Below are 23,988 nucleotides of genomic sequence, written 5' to 3'. Positions count from 1 at the left end.
AAAGAAAGCTGGAGTAGCAATTCTTATTTCTGACAAAATAGACTTCAAAATAAAGACCATAACAAGACACAAGGAAGGTCACTACATATTACTAAAGGGATCAATCCAACAGGAGGAAATAACCCTTATAAACATTTATGCACCCAATACGGGAGCACCTAAATATATAAAAAATTTTGGGGGGAGGGACTTTAAAGGGGAGATTCACAACAACACAATCATAGTGGGGGACTTTAACACCCCACTGTCAGCACTGGACAGATCATCAAGACTAAAAATCAACAGGGAAACTCAGACCTTAAATGAATCACTATACCTAATGGATTTAATTGACATTTACAGCACATTTCACCCCAAAGCAGCAGAATACACATTCTTCTCAAGTGCACATGGAACATTCTCAAAAATAGACCACATGTTAGGGCACAAGGCAAGTCTCTACAAATATAAGAAGACTGAAATCATATCAAGCATCTTCTCAGATCACAATGCCATGAAACTAGAAATCAACCACTCTAAAAAACTCAAAAATATTCAAGCACATGGAGGCTAAATAGCATGTTATTAAACAATGAATGGGTTACCAATGAGATCAAGGAAGAAATCAAACACTTCATGAAAAGTAACGAAAATGAACAGACAACAACCCAAAACCTATGGGACATGGCGACAATAGTCCTGAGAGGAAAATTCATAGCATTACAGGCCTATCCCAAGAAACAAGAAAAAGACCTAATGAACCATCTAACACAACAACTAGAACGAGAACAGTAAGAAAATCCCTGAGGAAGTAGAAGGAAGGAAATAATAAAAATCAGAGCAGAGATTAATGACATAGAGACTAAAAAAAAAAAAATACAAAAAAATCAATGAAACCAAGAGCTGGTTCTTTGAAAAGATAAATAAGATTGGTGCTCCTTTAGCCAGACTCACTAAGAAACAAAGACACAGTACCCAAATAAATACAATCAGAAATGAAAGAGGTGATACAACAACTGATCCAACAGAAATACAAAGGATTGTAAGAAAATATTATGAGCAACTATATGCCAACAAATGGGACAACATGGGGGAAATGGACAAATTCCTAGAAGCATACAATCTTCCAAAGCTGAATCAAGAAGAGGCAGGAAACCTGAATAGGCTGATAACAACTAATGCAATTGAAGCAGTAATCAAAAAACTCCCAGCAAACAAAAGTCCTGGACCAGATGGATTTACAGGCGAGTCTTACCAAACATTCAAAGAAAAATTAACACCTATTCTATTCAAACTATTCCAGAAAATTCAAGAGGAGGGAAAACTCCCAAACTCTTTTTATGAGGCCAGCATCATACTAATCCCAAAACCAGATAAAGATACTACAAAGAAAGAAAATTACAGGCCAATATCCCTGATGAACATAGATGCTAAAATCCTCACTAAAATACTAGCAAACCAGATCCAGCAATACATTAAAATGATCATACATCATGACCAAATGGGATTTATTCCAGGGATGCAAGACTGGTACAACATCCCGAAATCAATAAATGATATACATCACGTAAACAAAATGAAGGACAAAAATCATATGATCATATCAATAGATGCAGAAAAAGCATTTGACAAAATCCAGCACCCGTTACTGATAAAAACTCTCAGCAAAGTGGGAAAAGAGGGATCATACCTCAACATAATAAAGGCCATATATGACAGACCTATAGCCACCATCATACTCAATGGGCAAAAACTAAAACCATTTCCATTAAAAACAGGAACAAGACAGGGATGTCCACTTTCACCACTCTTATTCAACATAGTACTGGAAGTCCTCACCATAGCCATCAGCAAGGAAGAAAACATAAAAGGTATCCAAATTGGAAAGGAGGAAGTAAAAATGTCATTATTTGCAGATGACATGATACTGTACATAGAAAACCCTAAAGACTCCATCAAAGTACTACTAGATTTGATAAATGAATTTGGCAGGGTAGCTGGATACAAACTCAACATCCAGAAATCAATGGCATTCTTATACACCAACAATGAACTTTCAGAGAGAGAAACTAAAAAAGCAATACCATTTACCATTGCAATTAAAAAGAATAAGATACCTAGGAATAAACTTAACCAAGGATGTAAAAGACCTGTACTCAGAAAACTACATGACACTGAAAAAAGAAATAGAGGAAGATTTAAACAAGTGGAAGAATATACCATGCTCATGGATTGGAAGAATTAATATCATTAAAATGTCTATACTACCCAAAGCAATTTATAACTTTAATGCAATTCCTATGAAAATACCAACAGCATATTTCACAGACCTAGAACAAACATTTCGAAAATTTATATGGAACCAAAAAAGACCCCAAATAGCTGCAGCCATCTTGAGAAAAAAGGACAGAGTGGGAGGGATCACATTACCAGACTTCAAACTGTATTACAAAGCCACTGTAATCAAAACGGCCTGGTATTGGTACAACAACAGGCATATAGATCAATGGAACAGAACAGAGACTCCAGAAACAGACCCATGCCGTATGGTCAGTTAATATTTGACAAAGGAGGTAAGAGTATCCAATGGAGTAAGGACAGTCTCTTCAATAAGCGGTGCTGGGAAAATTGGACAGCTACATGCAAAAGAATGAAACTAGACCACCAATTTTCACCATACACAAAAATAAACTCAAAATGGATAAAAGATTTAAATGTAAGTCACTAAACCATAAAAATCCTGGAAGAAAACATAAGCAGTAAAGTCACAGACATCCCACGTAGTGGACTTTTCACTGATATGAACATCTCCTAGGTCAAGAGAAACAAAAGAAAAAATAAACATATGAGACTGCATCAAAATAAAAAGCTTCTGCACAGCAAAAGAAAACAGCCTCAGAATACAAAGGAACCCCACTGTCTGGGAAAACATATTTGCCAAGGATGTATCTGATAAGGCGCTAATTTCCAAAGTGTACAAAGAACTCATAGTACTCAGCAAGAGGAAGACAAACAACCCAATTAAGAAATGGGCAAAGGGTCAGCCTTGGAGCAAGGCAAACGCACGTTCCTGCACCAGTCGTGGACCACTGTGGGGCGGCCTGACTCCAGGCGCTGAGGCGGCTCACATACCATCCTAGAGCCAGAATTGGAGCTACAAGATGGCTGATCAGGATCCTGGGGGCATTAGCCCCCTCCAACAAATGGTGGCCTCAGATGCTGGGGCTGTAGTCACCTCCCTCTTCACGACCCCCTTGGATGTGGTGAAGGTCCGCCTGCAGTCTCAGCGCCCCTCATTGACCAGCAAGCTGATGCCTCCCTCCAGACTCTGGAGCTTCTCTTATGCCAAAATTGCCCTCCTCTCTCCGACCCACAGGGAAGTGTCTCCTGTACTGCAATGGTGTCCTGGAGCCCCTGTACCTGTGCCCAAATGGTGCTGGCTGTGCCACCTGGTTTCAGGATCCCACTAGCTACACTGGCACCATGGATGCATTTGTGAAGATTGTGAGACACCAGGGCACCAGGACCCTGTGTAGTGGCCTCCCAGCCACCCTGGTGATGACTGTGCCAGCAGCTGCCATCTACTTAACGGCCTATGACCAACTCAAAGCCTTCCTGTGTGGCCGAGCCCTGACCTCTGACTTCTATGCACCAATGGTGGCTGGTGCACTGGCCCACTTGGGCACCGTGACTGTTTTCAACCCCCTAGAGCTGGTATGGACAAAGCTGCAGGCTCAGCATGTGTCATACCAGGAGTTGGGTGCCTGTGTCCAAGCTGCCGTAGCTCAGGGCGGTTGGCGCTCACTGTGGCTGAGCTGGGGCCCTACTACTCTTCGGGATGTACCCTTTTCAGCTCTGTATTGGTTCAACTATGAGCTAGTGAAGAGCTGGCTGAGTGGGCTCAAGCCAAAGGACCAGACATCAGTGGGCATCAGCTTTGTGGCTGGAGGCATCTCAGGGACGGTGGCTGCCATCCTGACTCTACCCTTTGATGTGGTGAAGACTCAGCGCCAGGTTGCCCTGGGAGCGGTGGAGGCTGTGAAAGTGTCGCCCCTGCACGCTGACACCACCTGGATGCTGCTGCAGAAGATTCCCGCGAGTCTCGCACCAGGGGACTCTTTGCAGGCTCCCTCCCACGGATCATCAAGGCCGCCCCCTCCTGTGCCATCATGATCAGCACCTACGAGTTGGGTAAAAGCTTCTTTCAGAGGCTCAACCAGGAACAGCTTCTGGGCCAGTGAGAGGAGGGAGGGGATGAGGGCCCCACCTCTTCCTTGGATGGGGTGGGATAGGAGGAGACTGAGCCAAGTGCCTTGTCCTCAGGGTAGGGGCCTAATTTTTCTTCCCTCTTAGCTCTGAGCCCAGGGGTACCAGCCCACCCAGGCCCCTCAGACAGCTTTTTTCCTGCTCATCCTCATCTGAAGCCCCAAGGATCATTACTTTTCCACCAAGCCCCCCAAGTTCAAGACCAAATCTGTTAACTCCTTCCCCTGCCTTCTCACCCATTTCCCTGTGTGTGTATGTGGTAGCTGAGCCTGCCTCCAAGGGCCACAAAACCCTGGGCCTGGCTAGTCTGAACCCACTGCTGTTAATTCATTGAGTGTAAATATGATGAATTTCTAATAAAAAAAAAGAAAGAAAGAAAAAGAAAAAGAAATGGGCAAAGGTCTTAAATAGACACTTCTCCAAAGAGGACCTACGGATGGCCAAGAGACACATGAGAAAATGCTCAACGTCAACGTCGCTAATCATCAGAGAGATGCAAATTAAAACCACAATGAGGTATCACTTCACACCTGTCAGAATGGCTGCCATCAACAAATCAACAAATGACATGTGCTGGCGAGGGTGTGGAGAAAGGGGAACCCTAGTACACTGCTGGTCGGAATGGAGACTGGTGCAACCACTATGGAAAACAGTATGGAGAGTCCTCAAAAAATTAAAAATGGAGCTGCCGTTTTACTCAGTGATTCCACTCCTAGGAATGTATTCTAAGAATCCTGAAACATTCATCAGAAAGAATATATGTACCCCAATGTTCATAGCAGCACAGTTTACAATAGCTAAGATCTGGAAACAGCTCAAGTGCCCATCAGTAGATGAGTGGATAAAAAAGCTGTAGGACATTTACACCATAGAATACTACGCAGCTGTAAAGAAGAAGAACCTTGTACCCTTTGGGTCAGTATGGATGGACCTGGAGAATATTATTCTAAGTGAAATAAGCCATGCAGCAAAAGACAAGTATCACATGATCTCACTTATACATGGAATCTAAAGAACTTAATAAACTGATGAACAGAATAGATTCAATGACATGGACGCATAGATGAGACTGACGAATGTCAGAGGGATGGAGGAGTGCGGGTGGGTGGAGGGGGAGAGAGTAACCAAAGAATTTATATGCATATATGCTCAACCCAAGGACACGGACAATGGTGGAGAGAGGGACTGGGGAGGGGGAAGGGACAGGGTGGAACGGGTCATTGGGGAGAAAAAGGGACATCTGTAATATTTTAATCAAAAATAAAATTTAAAAAAAATTAAATATAGAACTGTCTTTTGACCCAGTGATCCCACTTCTAGGAATATATCCTAAGAATCCTGAAACACTAATCTGAAGGAATATATATGTCCCTAAGTTTATAGCAGCACTATTTACACTAGCTAAGATCTGGAAACAGCCCAAGTGCCCATCATTAGATGAGTGGATAAAAAATCTGTGGGACATACACACCACAGAATTCTATGTAGCTGTAAAGAAGAAGGATCTCTTACCCTTTGGGACAGTATGGATAGATCTGGGGAATATTACGCTAAGTGAAATAAGCCAGGCAGAGAAAGACAAATATCCCATGAACTCACTTACACGTGGAATCTAAAGAACATAATAAACTGGATAAACAGAAATGATTTAATGACATGGAAGGTTGGAACAGACTCATGAATCTTATAGGGAAGGTGGAGCGGGTGGGTGGGAAGAGATTAACCAAAGAATCTATATGCATATTTGCATAACCCATGGACACAGACAATAGTGTGGTGGAGGCCTGGGGCAGGGAGTAGATGCAGGATGGAAGGGGTCAATAGGGAAAAAAGAAAACATCTGTAATATTTTGAACAATAAAAAAAATAAATTTTAAAAAAGCAATGATTAAGTTTAAAAAAAAGAAAGAAAATATTGCACAACTTTAATCTTTTAACATAGGTGCAGTCCACTACATATGGTGATGGGCACAGCTGTAATCTTGTCAAAACTTGATTAATATAGGAACTGTGTTCTGAATTCTGGATTCCTTTGCTTGGCTTTTTTTTTTTTCTTAGCTGACAGTGAAGAAACTGTAGTTTCTATATTTTTTGAACTATGCAATCTTAATCATAAACATATATTCACATATGGCCAATGTAATAAGTTCAGCATCATTAACAAAGAAAGAATATGAAATTTATCCAAGCTTCAAGTTGCTGATGTGCAGTATCTATTTTTAATAATAAACATTTCATTTCCTAAAGAAGGATTATTATGGGATCTTTCTCCACTTTGAATTGTTTTGGGGGGTGAAATATACAAACAACCACAAATCTAAAATCTACTATTATAAATTTATGTATTAAATTTATATATGTTTGTAAGTATCTTAGGTTTTCATTGTTATATTTTCAACCCTTTTTTTTTTTTTTTTAGTAATGAGACTGCTTCTGTCCCAATTTATTTATTTTTTATCCTCACCCAAGGATATTTTTTCCATTGCTTTTTGGAGAGAGAGAGAGAGAGAGAAACATCGAAATGCAAGAGATGCATCCATTGGTTGTCTCCCGCACTCGCCCCAACTGGGGCCAGGGATTGAGCCTGCAACCGAGGTACATGCCCTTGACCAGAATCAAACTGGAGACCCTTCAGTCCGAGGGCTGATGCTGTAACCACTGAGCCAAACCAGCTAGGGGATATTTTCAAACCTTTAATTAAAATGTTTTAATCAATTCATTTGGACACTTTATTATTTTTTACAAACAACTTGTAAAATATAGTAAATACTCAACCAAATAGCAGCTTTAATTGAAAAATATATAGATGTAATATAGATAAAGGTATTTTTCTATCTGTATAGCACAATTTTAACCCCACTTTGCTAAAAGGGGGGTGGGGAGAGGGAAAGGTGTGGAAAGACATAATAATGTAATAGTGTTTATTTTTCTGCACCTAAACAGTTATTTTAAATCAAGTAATAAAAACTATTAGCTACAGTAAGTACTTATATTTGCCAGTTTGATTTAATTTCCAATCTAACAAAAATGTGTGGTAAGTTCTTTTTATAACTGTTTTATGTATTTCACTTTATAGTACATGAAAAATATAGTCTTGTGAAAAATGAGTATAGACTTCCTTGGATATATGTAAGTCATAGTAAATGAAAATTATTATGTCAATATATTCTTGTTTGTTTTTATTTTGCAGGTAATACTAATAGAATTCTTACCAAAATACCCCATATTCCGACCTGACTGAGGAATTTTATTCAGTCACTTCTGTGTTACCTGTCATTTCCTACCCTTAGTGCCTTGTAGATGATTTTGGAATGAATATGGTCTCCTTTGCTGTGTTCAACTTATTCTTTATAATGGTAGAATAGTCTCCTCACTCTTTCATTTGTGTTGGTTTAAGAAAATTTGCACATCTTTTTTTTTGTTGTTAAATGAAGCTTGTGTTTTGCACTCTCAATTTTTTAAATAAATACACACACGTGTGTGTATATGTATAGTTGCCATTAAAGATAAAACATTAATGCTGGTGTTTAAAAAAACAGCAACAACTTGTTCTGAGCATGCTGCCTTATAATTTTCATACTTGCTGTTTCTAATATGCATCATTTTTCTAGGCTACTTTAATGCTCTGTAATCCCTTATTGAAGAGACATAAGTAAGCTTTTGGTAGCTTTTAGAAATAGTTTTACTCTTTCCTGCTTTTAAAGGACATGCAGTTAATACCACTGGTTTTGTGCTGCACTTAGCTAAATTATCACTTATGTTAGTGGGTAAAATATTTAAACTCCTGAAGACTTGTAAATATTGTCTCTTTGCATAATATAAAATGTGGTATGCCATGGTTTACAGAATTTAATATTACTCTTACTGTATTGCCAACAATTCTGCATAGATTTTAATATGAATGAAGTTTGTAAGATTACTTTTGAATGTACAGACTATTAACATGCTGTTGTATGGCAAAGCCATAATGAGTATGTTAAAAATTTCAGCTGTATAACAGGGTTGCCCTTTGTAAAGAGTTGATTAAAATTGAAATCATTACCTGAGATATTCTGCATTGCACCTGAAACTGAGAACCTGATTTTTTTCCATTTAATTTAGTAATTCTCATTTTGTCCTCCATTCCATCCCCTAAAGAATTCATTTGACATCTAACGCATTTCACAGCCTCACTGTTCTCATTTATTTCCCTTAATGTTTCATTTCCCTCATTTGAAAATACACACAATTATGACTTGTAAGGAGTGTTTCAAGATTTCAAACGGCTTAGATGGTGTCTAGAACTCCCTTCTGGAGTTCTTATATTCTACTTTGGGAAAGAGAGCTAATTGAAAAGCTGTATCTAAAGAATATGTAGTGGCTGAATCATAACTGATAAAATATTCTTAATCTTATTTTTGAGGATCTGGTTTTCTACATTTAGACATTATTAATAAGGAAAGACAAGTATTTAGATAAAAATATTTTACTTTATAAATTCACCCCATATGTAGCCTTTTCATTGGTATGTGCATATATCTATTTTTCTTCACAATTAAGATAAATGAGAGCACCACACTCTAATTCTTCTAGAATTTGAATTTTTAACATAATAAAAAAAGCTATGTATTGTGTTAATTCACCCACAAATGTATGCCTATATATATGCATTATTTGTAATTTTTTGTGCTAAAAATAAAATTACCTGGGACTGAATAATATTTTATTTATCACCTTACTTTTATTGCTTTTAGTGAAGTTTTTTAGGCAAACATTTATCCCAGGGAAGAGAACAATCATTTCTTCATACAAGGTCAACCCTTTTAAAGCCACTTTTAAAATGTATGCCTGCTTTGACATCCACAGTCTTAAACCAGTGATAGAAGAGGGGAAAAAGAAATCCTATTTGATATGTGACTATAATTTTTGCACACTTTTTCACCTCCCTCTGTAGAGCCCCATTAACATGCCACCCATCCACCCAGAATCTAACTTTTCATATGTTGTCTGTGTCTGCAAATATCATTTGTTTGTCTGCTTCACAACTGAAGGTGTATTTTTGTAGAAAGGGTGGAAACCTCTGAAAACACATACCAGATGTCTTGTTTTATAGCTTAGGTCAGGGAAAAATTGTATCTGTGATTTATGTTCCAGCTAATATCAGGTTTATGCTTCAAACTGTGAGTTTAATATCAAAATTGATTTGCAGAATAATAAAAAATTTATAATTATCACTGATAGAGTAATTACTTGTAAATGTCAGCCCATAAAAATCTCAATTTTTCTATAAACTTAGAATTTAGCCATGTGATGGTCATAGTAACTTTTTCTGCCATGTATAAATCACACTTGGTTTTACTCAAAGAACAGCAGAAATTAGTGAATTGTTTCCATGATGTAAATATTGAGACAGGAATAGAATGCATAGGAGGTGACAGAGTATAATTCAAGTTACAGTAGTATTTGTTATAAAAACCATTTGCCAATATGTATAAACTTAATTTTAAAACTTACTGTAATCGCTCTTAAATGTATTATTTTATTGATCATTATGCTGGTTCACTCAACTTATTTTCTTGAACTATTCAAAAAATACCTAGTGTTCTTTTTCACTTATATGACTGCTTTTTCAAACTTTTTGCATTCAGATGGGCCTGGTTTGCATTTGGAGATTTTAGAGTGCTTTGGGGGAGGGGTTGTTTTCTTTTCAATGAAATTAGCAACAGTGAATGCTGAAATGACAGAACACACTGTGATCATTAATTCCTCCCCCACCAACCTTTTTTCTTTTATCCTCAAGATAGAATGTACTCATATATTTTCATCAAGTTAATAAAATATTTTTGTGAAAGTTGTATTTTAATTGAAGAAAGTAATTTTTAATTTCTTTGCTGCATAATATTCCTTTATGAAACCTGCTGTGGTTGTTTCCACAGGAAATAACATGTATTTGCCAAAGTATATAAATCTCACAAAGCTTTAAGGTTACAAGTTAAAATTTGTTCTTCTCTAACTTCCCCATATGCAGTTCACCCCCATTACCCCTTTAAAACACCTAAATTGTATATAAAATGAAATAAGCTTTAACCTTTTTCAGGTATTCTTTGTTCCCTTTTAACCTCTCATGTTAATTTAGGAAAGAGACCATTGTTGTCAAATGTTAGAAGCAGATGGAGAAGTGCCTTGTCTTCTTTGAACAAAAATAACATTTTATTTGGAAGGAAGCAGAATAGATGAATTAGTAGAAATTAGATTTTAAACCATCTTTTCAACTAACTATATTTTGGTAACACATTATATTTCTTATACTTATTATTTAAAGCCTGTTTTTTTCTTTTCCCCCAATCATGTGATCCATTAGTGACAAATATTATAGTACAAGACAATCAGTCACTTACAAACCTAGTTTAATTCTAATGGTAGTGAAGATTTAATTTTATATGGTTATGGAACAACAATGTTCTTGGATTGAAGCCCCACCAAAACCCACTTAAGTGTTTAATAGATATACTATTCATATTATGTCCTATAAACAGTAATGTCTGATCAGTTAATCAAACTGTGTTAATATGTCATACTCTACCATTTTTAATGAAATTTATTCTTGATTTTTAATAATTGAAGTTCCATATCATTTGTAAGACTGAAAAAATGGGGTATTTTCAAATATATGAGAGCTTTAAAAATTATTAACATTTAAACTTTGCTTACAAATAAACCACCACTTACAAAATCAAACTTCACTACTTGGGCCCTGACCAGCTTGCTCACTTGGTTAAAGTGTCAACCCGATATGTGGAGGTTGCGGGTTCAATCCCTGGTCAGGGCACATACAAGAGTCAACCAATGAATGCATAAATAAATGGAACAACAAAATAATGTTTCTCTCCCTCCTCCTTCCTCTCTCTTTAAAAATAAATAAATAAATGAATAAATAAATAATAAATAAATAAAATATTTTTTAAAGAAAACCTCACTGCTTGAACAATATTTCATTAGAATTTATTCTGATCTAGGAAGATATAGAAATTATATACATCTTTTTAATGGGAGCAGTTTCACATAGTGGAAACATTTTTAGCTAATTTGATGGTAAGATGCTCAAATATATTAAACTAGGTCCTCTTAGGCATATAAAATTCTACTTTAAAAATCCATTTTGCAACAATTGTCAAGTTGTTCAAGTTCCTTTAAATCAGGGGTGAGGAACATCTGGCCCACAAAATCATTTGGCCTGGCCTTGCCAAGACAACCACAGGCAGGACTAAAAATTCAATAAATCTAGTAGCTTTTTTCATAGCTAATTTTTAATTTGATAATTTTGTATGGCCCACGAATGATGTTATCAATATCCAAATGGCGTTTGGCCAAAAAAAGGTTCCCACCCGTGCTTTAAATGATGAACTATAGGAAAATTTTCCACAGAAAAGAAATTGGCTTAGTAACATTACCTGTTCTTGTAATATGTGGACTAAAAATAGGGTAGAAATAAATGATGATAGGTAGATGATGATGATGATAGATGATAGATAGATATAGATAGATGATAGATAGATGATGATGATAGATAGATAGATAGATATAGATAGATGATAGATAGATATAGATAGATAGATAGATAGATAGATAGATAGATAGATAGATGATTAGATAGATAGATAGATGATAGATAGATAGATGATAGATAGATAGATGATAGATAGATAGATGATTAGATGATAGATGATAGATAGATGATAGATAGATAGATAGATAGATGATAGATAGATAGATGATAGATAGATAGATAGATGATAGATAGATGATAGATAGATGATAGATATAGATAGATAGATAGATAGATAGATAGATAGATAGATAGATAGATAGATGATAGATAGATAGATAGATAGATGATAGATAGATGATAGATAGATAGATATAGATAGATAGATGATAGATAGATAGATAGATAGATAGATAGATAGATAGATAGATAGATGATAGATAGATAGATGATAGATAGATGATAGATAGATGATAGATAGATGATAGATAGATGATAGATGATAGATAGATAGATGATAGATAGATAGATAGATAGATAGAGATAGATAGATAGATAGATAGATAGATGATAGATATAGATAGATAGATGATAGAGATAGATGATGATGATAGATGATAGATAGATAGATAGATAGATAGATGATAGATAGATAGATAGATGATAGATAGATGATAGATGATAGATAGATAGATGATAGATAGATGATAGATAGATAGATAGATAGATAGATAGATAGATAGATAGATGATAGATAGATAGATGATAGATAGATAGATGATAGATAGATAGATGATAGATAGATAGATATAGATAGATAGATGATAGATAGATAGATTGATAGATGATAGATAGATAGATAGATGATAGATAGATATAGATAGATGATGATAGATAGATAGATAGATAGAGATAGATGATAGATAGATAGATAGATAGATAGATGATAGATAGATAGATAGATAGATAGATAGATAGATAGATAGATAGATATAGATAGATAGATAGATATAGATAGATAGATAGATAGATGATAGATAGATAGATAGATAGATAGATAGATAGATAGATAGATGATAGATAGATAGATGATAGATAGATAGATGATAGATGATAGATAAATAGATGATAGATAGATGATAGATAGATAGATGATGATAGATGATGATGATAGATAGATGATAGATAGATGATAAATAGATGATAGATAGATAGATAGATGATAGATAGATAGATAGATAGATAGATAGATAGATAGATAGATAGATAGATGATAGATGATAGATAGATGATAGATTAGATAGATGATGATAGATAGATGATAGATAGATGATAGATGATTGATAGATAGGTGATGATAGATAGATAGATAGATAGATAGATAGATAGATAGATAGATAGATAGATAGATAGATAGATAGATGATAGATAGATAGATGATAGATAGATGATAGATACATGATAGATACATGATAGATAGATAGATGATAGATAGATAGATAGATGATAGATGATTGATAGATAGGTGATGATAGATAGATAGATGATTGATAGATGATAGATGATAGATAGATAGATAGATAGATAGATAGATAGATAGATAGATAGATAGATAGATAGATGATAGATGATAGATAGATAGATATAGATAGATATAGATAGATGTAGATGATAGATAGATGATGATAGATAGATGATGATAGATGATAGATTAGATAGATAGATGATAGATAGATAGATAGATGATAGATAGATAGATGATAGATGATAGATAGATAAATAGATGATAGATAGATAGATGATAGATGATAGATAGTTGATATAGATAGATGATAGATAGATAGATAGATGATAGATAGATAGATAGATAGATAGATGATAGATAGATAGATGATAGATAGATAGATAGATAGATAGATAGATATAGATAGATAGATAGATAGATGATAGATAGATGATAGATAGATGATAGATAGATAGATAGAGATGATAGATAGATGATGATAGATAGATAGATAGATATAGACAGATACATAGGTTAGATAGATGATGATAGATAGATAGATAGATGATAGATAGATAGATGATAGATAGATAGATAGATAGATAGATGATGATAGATAGATGATAGATGATAGATAGATAGATAGATAGATAGATAGATAGATAGATAGATAGATAGATGATAGATAGATAGATGATAGATAGATAGATAGATAGATGATAGATAGATAGATGATAGATAGATAGATGATAGATAGATAGATGATAGATAGATAGATAGATGATAGATAGATAGACAGATAGACAGACAGATAGATAGGTATTCTTATCTTGCTCCAAATTTCTCTTTTCTGATTTGGAACCTGCCTTTTCATTTTGATGATGGCAATCTGAGAAAATGCTTCATTTTCTTTTCTTTTCTTTTTTTAACTTATCTTTATTGTTGAAAGTATTACAGATGACGCCTTTTCTTCCCCCCATTGATCCCCTCCACCCCACCCCCGGGCTGTCCCCTTACTATTCTCTGTGTCCATGGGTTATGCATTTATGCATATTAGTTCTTTGATTAATCTCTCCCCACCCATTCCCCCATCCTCAACTCCCCTCTGAGATTCCTCAGCCTGTTCCATGCTTCTATGTCTTGGTCTCTTTTGTTCATCACTTTATTTTGTACATTATATTCCACATATGAGTGAGATCATGTGATGTTTGTCTTTCTCTAACTGGCTTATTTCACTTAGCATAATAGTCTTCAGTTTCATCTATACTTTCCCAAATGGTACGAGATCCTTTTCCTTTACAGCTGCATAGTATTCCATGGTGTAAATGTCCCACAGCTTTTTTATCTACTCATCTACTGATGAGCACTTGGGCTGTTTCCAGATCTTAGCTATTATAAACTTCGCTGCTATGAACATAGGTAGGGATGCATAAATTCATTCTGATAGTTGTTTTGGGTTTCTTAGGATATATTCTTAGAAGTGAGATCACTGGGTCAAGGGCAGTTCCATATTTAATTTTTTGAGGAAATTCCATACTTTTTTCCATAGTGGCTGTACCAGTCTGCATTCCCACCAGCAGTGTACTAGGGTTCCCTTTTCTCCACTTCCTCACCAGCACTTGTTTGTTGATTTGTTGATGGTAGCTATTCTGACAGGTGTGAGGTGATATTTGATTGTCATTTAAATTTGCATCTCTCTGATGATTAGTGACTGAGCATTTTTTCATATGTCTCTTGGCCATCTGTATGTCCACTTTGGAGAAGTATCTAATAGGTCCTTTGTCCATTTTTTAATTGGATTTTTGTCTTTCTGTTAAGTTGTATGAGTTCCTTATATATTTTGGATATTAATCCCTTATCAGATGACTCGTTGGCAAATATGTTCTCCCATACAGTGGGCTTCCTTTTCATTTTGTTCATGGTTTCTTTTGCTGTGCAGAAGCTTTTTATTTTGATGTATTCCCATTTGTTTATTTTCTCCTTTGTTTCTCTTGCCCTAGGAGATGTATCAGCAAACATATTGCTACGAGAGATGTCTGAGATTTTGCTGCCTACGTTTTCTTCTAGAATTTTTATGGTTTCACATCTTACATTTAAGTCTTTTATCCATTTTGAGTTTATTCTTGTAATATGTTTCATTTTCTGTGGACTCTGTCAGATTCATACTATATGAGAAAATGATCTAATCTTATGGGCTCCAGAAAAGTCACTTAAATTACATGTCAATCTCTTTATCTGTAGAATCATGGGGCTGAACCTAGAGCTGGACAGAAAATTAGAAATCACCTAATCACATTCTGTGATTTTGGGAATCCTTAGGTGAGATCTCACAGTGCCTTGCACACAGTAAAAGTTTGATTCATCAACTGGCTCCTAGCCGATATGTATTCATATTACACAGACTTAAAGAACATGATGCTTGCTAGATCTCAGCCCTATATGGTAATAAAAATGAATGTAATTTCCCTAGGAACTAAGGACTGAGGTCTGTGGTCTTTGCCTATATGGAATCTGACTACAGTTAGTATCGGGACAAGAATTATAGCTGTAACAATAACGGAGATATGGGAGAACCTACTTTGACATTAACGCAGAAAGTTACACATCCTATCCAATATCTGTTTCAGTGACTTATTAAGCTCCATATCCTCAAAAAGATCTGTCGGAACAAATTGATAATATTAGATGGGAAAGAAAGTGGTATGGAATTCAAACTCAAGTCACTTCTGGTTGGTTCAATTCTTAGCTATGCTGCTTAATTCCTCTGTACCTCATGTCCTCATTGTGTAAGTGGGGACAATAATCTAGACCTACCTCACAGGGGAATTTTTTCATATATTTATGTGCTTTTTGAAGTTGATGGGGAGATATACTGGACATCATAATTTTGTAATTTTTAAATTGCTTTAAATCTGTTATGTTTTCTTTTTCAGTTAAACCCTGCAGAATGAATGTTGCAGTTAATCTGATTTTCAGTAGTAAATTTTGTTATCAATCCCTTATGTGTTAACATGGGTAATTGTATAATGTTATGTTATGTTATATTTTATGTTTGTTATGTTAATACTTTATTTAGGGAGGAAAAGCAGATATATATCAACAAGTGGTTCCCAACTTGGGGCAGATGAAAATAGCAGTAAAGGCATCCTTGAATCTTTTTCAATATTTCCAAAAGTATAGTAGAGATCATACATTTACTCCTAATATTTCTGCAGCACAAATCAACTAAGACGTTGACTTTCCATGCATTTTGCTTATATTTTTTCAATTCTATCTAACACTAGTTATGACACACTGATCAGAAGCTGTGAATGACAGTTATGCTCTTCATTAATAAAAAAAATTCAGAAAACTTATTACATGCAATTTAGTAAACAAAATACTTGAAAACATGGGGAAGGAATAATAAAGGTATTCTTATGGTGAAATGTTTGGGTCCACTTTTATAAAGGAACTAAGATTATTTGCCCCTCTCCACAGACTGCTTACCCAATCCTTAAATAATGAAGCGCTAGATTATGGGTGTTGTTGTGTTTGGGCTAGACTGGACTATAACTTCAGGTTAGAATTTGCCTCCAGGATTTTTTTCAGTTTCATTATTATATAACTGAGCTATCTTATTTGGGTGCGTATGTGTAAAACATACACACACACATAGGACTGCAAATGTGGAAAGTGTTATACTGTCATGTTCTAGCATTAGAGTAAATATCAGTTTCTGAGTCTCAAAATAGTTCTGTGTATTAACTCAACATGATGAGTCAAGGCAATAATTTCTCAAAGTTCCCTTTATTCCTGCTTATTTTCTTTGCATTTATGTTATCTTAATTTTCTATTTTTATAGTAAGCAAATAGTATAAAATTGTTTTAATGTGTAGACTTTGAAACAAGTTTCAAATGTTTGAAATAATATAATCTGTGAGCTAGTTTGTCACCCTTGGACTAACCACATATAAATATGCGTCTCACCTGCAAAAACAGGATATCCTGGTAGCCAAAGCAGGCATTGATCAAAACATCTGTTTGAAAAACCTAAGATTTCTACTTTTTGGCAGAGGATTCCTGTTGGGACAACTTTACTAGAAAAGAATAGAAGTGGCTATGTCCATTCAAACCAAGAACTTTCATGCATCTTGTATTGTTACATAGCCTGTGGAATGAATTCATTTTTTTCCTCTGAGTTCTAGAGTAACCCCCTGCAAAAACTCAACCTATATACGGCTGTGCCAAAATGAAGAATACCTGCCTCTGAAACTTTCACTGCTGCTTCTGTCATAGTTCACTTGTCAGATATAAAATTTTATTATCTCAGGATGCAAACTTACAATAAAGTGCAAATTATGTTAATGAATTAAGTCGTGTGTTCTTTGTTGCATCTTCCTTTCCTCCTTGCCTTCCTTGTTTTTATCATTATAAGTCTTCCTTTTAAAAACCGTACTTTGCACATGGATCACACTGACAAATCTCAGAGGGAAGCAGGTGGGAGGGGAAGTAGAGACGATATTAACCAAAGGACACAGACAATGGTGTGGTAAGGGACTGGGGAGGGGGTTGAAGGGGTGGAAGGAGTCAATGGGGAGAAAAAGGGATATCTATAATATTTTCAACACATAAATAAATAAATAAATAAATAAATAAATAAATAAATAAATAATAGGTTTTATGTTATCTCTTGAAAAAATATAAATAAATAATAAACATAGGAGATCCAAGATGGCGGCAGACTGAGTGGAAGCTACACCGACACTCTCTAAGAATCAATCTAGATTTACAACTAAAACATAGAAAAACCACCCTGAAAACCAATTGAAGGCTAGCTGGAGAGCGCCCTCATAACCAAGGAGGAAAAGTAGAGACCACATAGAGACTGGTAGGAAGTGCAGATGCCAGAGAGCTAGCTGGGCTCCCACAGGCAGCACCTGAAGGTCTGGAGGGAGATCTCCTTAGTGAGGGGTTCCCACTAAGGACTCTGGGGCCTAAACCCCAGGCTGGGCTTTGCAGCCAAGAGCACCAGAACTGAGAAATGTGCCCACATAACATCAGGCTGTGAAAAGCAGCAGGGTTTCTGTCTGCCAGGGAGAGGCAAATGGAACTGCAGGCACCCTCTTAAAGAGCCAACACACAACGTTTTGTGTGCAGCCACTTACCTTGGGCTCTGGCAGAGGGGGAGTGGAGTGGGCTGGAGCTGTGTGGGGAGAGTCATTCCCCTAGACTGTAGGGGACATCTTTCTCTAGCAGCCAATTTTTGGCTTTTGCCTGAGGGGAGAAGCAATTGCTCCACCCTGCTGTAGAGCCTCTCATCCTGCCCAGAGGAGTTTCTACAGCCTGAGGCTAGTTAAGAGACTGAAAATAACCAGCATCCCACCCAGTGGAGCTTCTACAGCCTGAGGCTCATCAAGAGAATCAGATTAATCAGTCTGCAGGCAGAGGCAGACCTCAGGGTGCTTTGAGGCTTTGCCTGATCTGCTTCGAGGCCTGGGCCTTAGAAAAGCAGAATTTGGTGTGCATCTTGGTCCTGTCCTAACACACCCAGCCCCAGCTGTGGAGACCTCAAGTCTGGGGTTGTTGATAGCCCCAAACAGGGTACTCAGGGCCAGTCACAAACTGTGTCTGACATTGACCTATACCAGAGACCCTCAAAAAAGACTGAGTGTCCTAGCAGATCTATCTAACACTCAAAAACAAACCCAAAAAAGTAGCCAAATTGGGGAGACCAAAAAACAACTCCAAATGAAAAAACAAGAGAAGTCTCCAGAAAAAAAGTCAAATGAAGTGGAGATAAGCAATCTCTCAGATATAGAGTTCAGAATACTGATTGTAAGGTTGCTCAACAGCATGGAAAAAGATATGGAAACTATGAAAAATGAACAGTCAGAAATGAAGAATGACATAGCAGAAATTAGGAATACATTGAAAGGAATAAACAGCAGATTAGAGGAAGCTGAGGATCAGATTAGTGAATTAGAAGACAGGGTAAAAAAAATCACTCAGAGACCCAAAAAGAAAAAAACAATTAAAAAACAGAACAGTCCAAGGGAGCTTAGGGACAGCATAAAACGTAACAATTTTCGTATTATAGGAGTACAGGAGAAGGTAGAAAGTAAGCAGGGTTTAGAGAACCTGTTTGATGAAATAATGGCAGAAAACTTCCCTAAACTGATCAAGTAAAAAGGCACAGAAGTTCTGGAAGCACAGAGAATGCCAAGCAAGAAGAATCCAAAGAGGCCCTCTCCAAGACACATCATAATTAAAATGTTAAGAATCCAAGACAAAAAGAGACTCTTAAAGGAAGCTAGAGAAAAGCAATCTGTTACCTACAAAGGAGTTCCCATAAGGCTGTCATTCAGTTGCTTTTCAAGATGTTTTTTTGTTTTATTTGTAAATCCAGATTACTTCCAGGAGAGTATCAGTGTAGCTTCCACTCAGTCTGTCGCCATCTTGGATCTCCCTTTTTTTTTTTTTTCCAAGACATAACATGAAATCAATGCATTTTACCTATTTATTGACTTATTTGCTCAAAATATTATAGATATCCCCTTTTCTCCCCATAAACCTCTCCCACCCCCATCTTTAGTGCCTCACCACACCATTGTGTGTGTCCTTGGGTTATGTGCCTCACCACACCATTGTCTGAAACTCTACAGGCCAGAAGGGAATGCCATGAAGTATTCAAGGTAATGCAAAACACGGATATGAAAGCAAGACTACTCTATCCAGCAAGATTATTAATCAAGCTGGATGGTGAAATAAAGAGCTTTCCAGGCAAAAAAAAAAAAAAGGCTAAAAGACTTTATGACTACAAAACCAGCATTACAGGAAATGTTAAAGAGACTGCTATAATTAGAAGTAGAAATAAAGAAAATGAGAAACATAGGTATAAAGAAATAAAATTGCAGGAGATGAGTATCTTTCAACAATAACTTTACATTTAAATAAATTAAAAGCTCCAATAATAAGATATAGGGTGGCTGAATAGATAAGAAAACATGACCCAAATATATGCTATCTACAAGAGTCCCACTTCAGTACAAAAGACACACAGGATGAGAGTGAAGGGGTGGAAAAAAATTTTCCATGCCAATGAAAAAGAAAAAAAAGCTGAGGTAGTAATACTCATATTGGAAAAAATAGACTTCAAAATGAAGACGATAAGGAGAGACGAGAAAGGTGATTACATAATACTAAAGGAAACCATCCAACAAGAGGATATAACCTTGATAAACATATATGCACCCAATATAGAAGCACATAAATTGATTAAAAAAACAAACAAACAAAAAACTTCTAGAGGCCTTTAAGGGAGAGATCAACTGCAATACAGTCATACTAGGAAAATTTATCACCCCACTGACTTCACTGGATAAGACTTCAAGACAAAAAATTAACAAGGAAACAGTGACCCTAAATGACCCACTAAATCAGGTGGATTTAATTGACATTTACAGAACATTCTACCCCAAAGCTGTAGAATATACATTCTTCTCAAGTGCACATGGGACATTCTCAAATAAAGGCCAGATGTTAGGACACAAAACAAGTCTCTACAATTTCAAGAAGATTGAAATCATATCAAGCATCTTCTCAGATCAAAGTGGCATGAAATTAGAAATCAACTACAATAAAAACACTGAAAGATATTTAAACACATGGAGGTTGAAAACCATGTTTTTAAACAATGAATGGGTTACCAAAGAGATCAAGAAAAAAATAATAATCTTCCTGGAAATAAATGAAAATGAACACACAACAACTCCAAATCTACGGGACACAATGAAAGCAGTACTGAGAGGGAAGTTCATAGCACTACAAGCCTGCCTCAAAAAACAAGAAGAACTTCTAATAGACTCTAACCCTGCAACCTAAAAACGTAGATAAAGAACAACAAGAAAAGCCTAGAGTAAGTAAAAGGAAAAAAATAATAAAGATCAGAGCAGAAATTAATGACATAAAGACTAAAAAACAATACAAAAGATCAATGAAACCAAAATCTGGTTCTTTGAAAAGATAAACAAGATTGGTGAACCTTTAGCCAGACTCATCAAGAAACAAAGAGAGAGGACCCAAATAAACAAAATCAGGTGAAATAACAACTGACCCAACAGAAATACAAAGGATTGTAAGAAAATACTATGAACAACTATATGCCACCAAGCTGGACATCCTGGATGAAATGGATAAATTCCTAGAAAAACATAACCTTCCAACACTCAATCAGAAAGAGTCAGAAAGCTTAAATAGACTGATAAATGCTGATGAAGTTGAAGCAGTAATCAAAGGTCTCCAAGCACACAAAAGCCTTGTCCGGGATGGCTTCACAGGGGAGTTTTACCAAACATTCAAAGAAGAATTAACACCTACACTCCTCAAACTAATTCAAAAAATCCAAGAGGAAGGAACACTTCCAAACTCTTTTTATGAGGCCAGCATTAGCCTTATTCCAAAACCAGATAAAGACACTACAAAGAAAGAAAATTACAGGCCAATATCCCTGATGAACATAGATGCTAAAATTCTCAACAATATATTAGCAAATTGGATCCAGCAATATATTAAAAACATAATACTCCATTACCAAGTGGGATTTATTCCAGGGATGCAAAACTGGTACAATATTCACAAATCAATAAACGAGATATATCACATAAATAAATTGAAAGAAAAAAATCACATGATCATATCAATAGATGCAGAAAAAGCATTCGATCAAATAGAATACACATTTTCATAAAAACTTTCAGCAAAATGGGAATAGAGCAATCATACCTCAACATGATAAAGGCGGTATATGACAAACCTACAGCCAACATCATACTCAATGGGCAAAACTAAAAAAATTTTCCCTAAGAACAGGAACAAGACAGGGGTGTCCAATTTCACCACTCTTATTCAACAAAGTACTGGAAGGTTTAGCCACAGTGATCAGGCAAGAAGAAAACATAAAAGGCATCCAAAATGAAAAGGAAGAATCAAAACTGTCATTATTTGCAGAAGACCTGATATTGTGCATAGAGAATCCTAAAGACTCCACCAAATAATTACTAGATTTAATAAATGAATTCAGCAAGGTAGCATGATACAAAATTAACACCCAGAAATTAATGTCATTTTTATACACCAATAATGAACTCTCAAAAAGAGAAACTAACCAATAATGAACTCTCAAAAAGAGAAACTAAAAAACCAATCCCATTTGCAATTGCAACTAAAAAAATAACATACTTAGGAATAAACTTAACCGAAGATGTAAAAGACTATTACTCAGAAAACTACAGGACATTGAAAAAAGAAATACAGTGAGATATAAGCAAATAGAAAAATATACCATGTTCATGTATTAGAATAATTAACATTATTAAAATGTCCATACTACCCAAAGCAATCTATAAATTCAGTGCAATTCCTATTCAAATACTAACAGCATATTTCACAGGTCTAGAACAAACACTTCAAAAATTTCTATGGAACCAAAAAACACCCCCAATAGCCACAGCAATCTGGAGAAAGAAGAACAAAGTTGGAGGGATCACAATACCAGATATCAAGTTATACTACAAAGCCACTGTAATCAAAACAGCCTGGTACTGGCACAAGAACAGATGCATAGATCAGTGGAACAGAAATTGACCCATGCCATTATGGTCAATTAATATTTGAGAAAGAAGGCAAGAACATACAATGGAGTACACAATCTTTTCCATAAATTTTGTTGGGAAAATTGGACAGATACATGCAAAAAAATAAAACTATACCACTAACTTTCACCATACACAAAAATAAATACAGAGTGGATAAAAGACTTAAATGTAAGACATGAAACCATAAAAATCCTAGAGGAAAACATAGGCAGCAAAATCACAGACATCTCTCATAGCAATATGTTTGCTAATACATCTCCTAGGGCAAGAGAAACTAAGGAGAAAATTAACAAATGGGACTGCATAAAAATAAAAAGCTTTTGCACACTAAAAGATATCATCAACAAAATGAAGAAAGAGCCCACTGTACATGAGAACTTATTTGTCAACAACACATCAGATAAGGGGTTAATATCCAAAATATATAAGTAACTCATACAACTTACTGAAAAAAAGACAATCCAATTAGAAAATGGGAAAAAGACCTAAATAGGCACTTCTCCAAAGGGAACATACAGATGGCTAAGAGACATATGAAAAATGTTCAACGTTGCTAATCATCAGAGAGATGTCAATTAAAACCTCAATGAGGTATCACTTCACACCTGTCAGAATGACTACCAGCAACAAATCAAGGTACTGCAAGTGCTAGAAAGGGTGTGGAGAAAAGGGCACCCTAGTACACTGCTGGTGGGAATGCAGACTGGTGAGCCACTATGAAAAAGCAGTATGGAGTTTCCTCAAATGATTAAAAATTGACCTGCCATTTGACCCAGTGATCCCTCTTCTAGGAATATATCCTAAGAAACCCGAAACACCAATCACAAAGAACTTATGCACCCCTATGTTCAATAGCAGTGCACTTTACAATAGCTAAGATTTGGAAACAGCCCAAGTGCCCATCAGGAGTTGAGTAGAAAAAATCTGTGACACATTTACACCATGGAATACTATGCAGCTGAAAAAAAGAGGAATCTTTTATCCTTTGGCACAGTATGGAGGGAACTAGAAAGTATTATGCTAAGTGAAATAAGCCAGTCAGAGAAAGACAAGTACCACATGATCTCACTTATATGTGG

The 23,988-nt window shown here is 35.7% G+C and overlaps 1 protein-coding gene and 1 pseudogene across 4 annotated transcripts in view; both read left to right on the top strand.

Annotated features, from left to right (window-relative positions):
- Positions 1-17,625, top strand: part of CHIC1 (cysteine rich hydrophobic domain 1) — a gene marked incomplete at its 5' end in the record, with an annotated part of 98,918 nt that extends 81,293 nt beyond the window's left edge. For 2 of the 3 annotated variants that reach the window (XM_081125720.1, XM_081125719.1), the window contains one exon: positions 15,275-17,625. In XM_081125720.1, the coding sequence (XP_080981846.1) occupies positions 15,275-15,403 (129 nt within the window). In that variant the 3' untranslated portion in view covers positions 15,404-17,625. Of the gene's footprint in view, positions 1-7,435; positions 10,085-15,274 lie in introns of those variants that run through there. The other variant, XM_081125721.1, reaches the window with a different exon arrangement.
- On the top strand, positions 3,105-4,604 carry LOC308551386 (mitochondrial glutathione transporter SLC25A39 pseudogene; annotated as a pseudogene). Its single transcript has one exon. The product of its transcript is annotated as a mitochondrial glutathione transporter SLC25A39 pseudogene (transcript).
- Positions 17,626-23,988: the final 6,363 nt, after the last annotated feature.

This window comes from Miniopterus schreibersii (assembly GCF_964146895.1).
Source record: "Miniopterus schreibersii genome assembly, chromosome: X".
In the NCBI taxonomy this organism is placed as follows: domain Eukaryota; kingdom Metazoa; phylum Chordata; class Mammalia; order Chiroptera; family Miniopteridae; genus Miniopterus; species Miniopterus schreibersii.
Note: the sequence above shows the minus strand (reverse complement) of the source record. Positions and strands in the feature narration are given on the sequence as shown.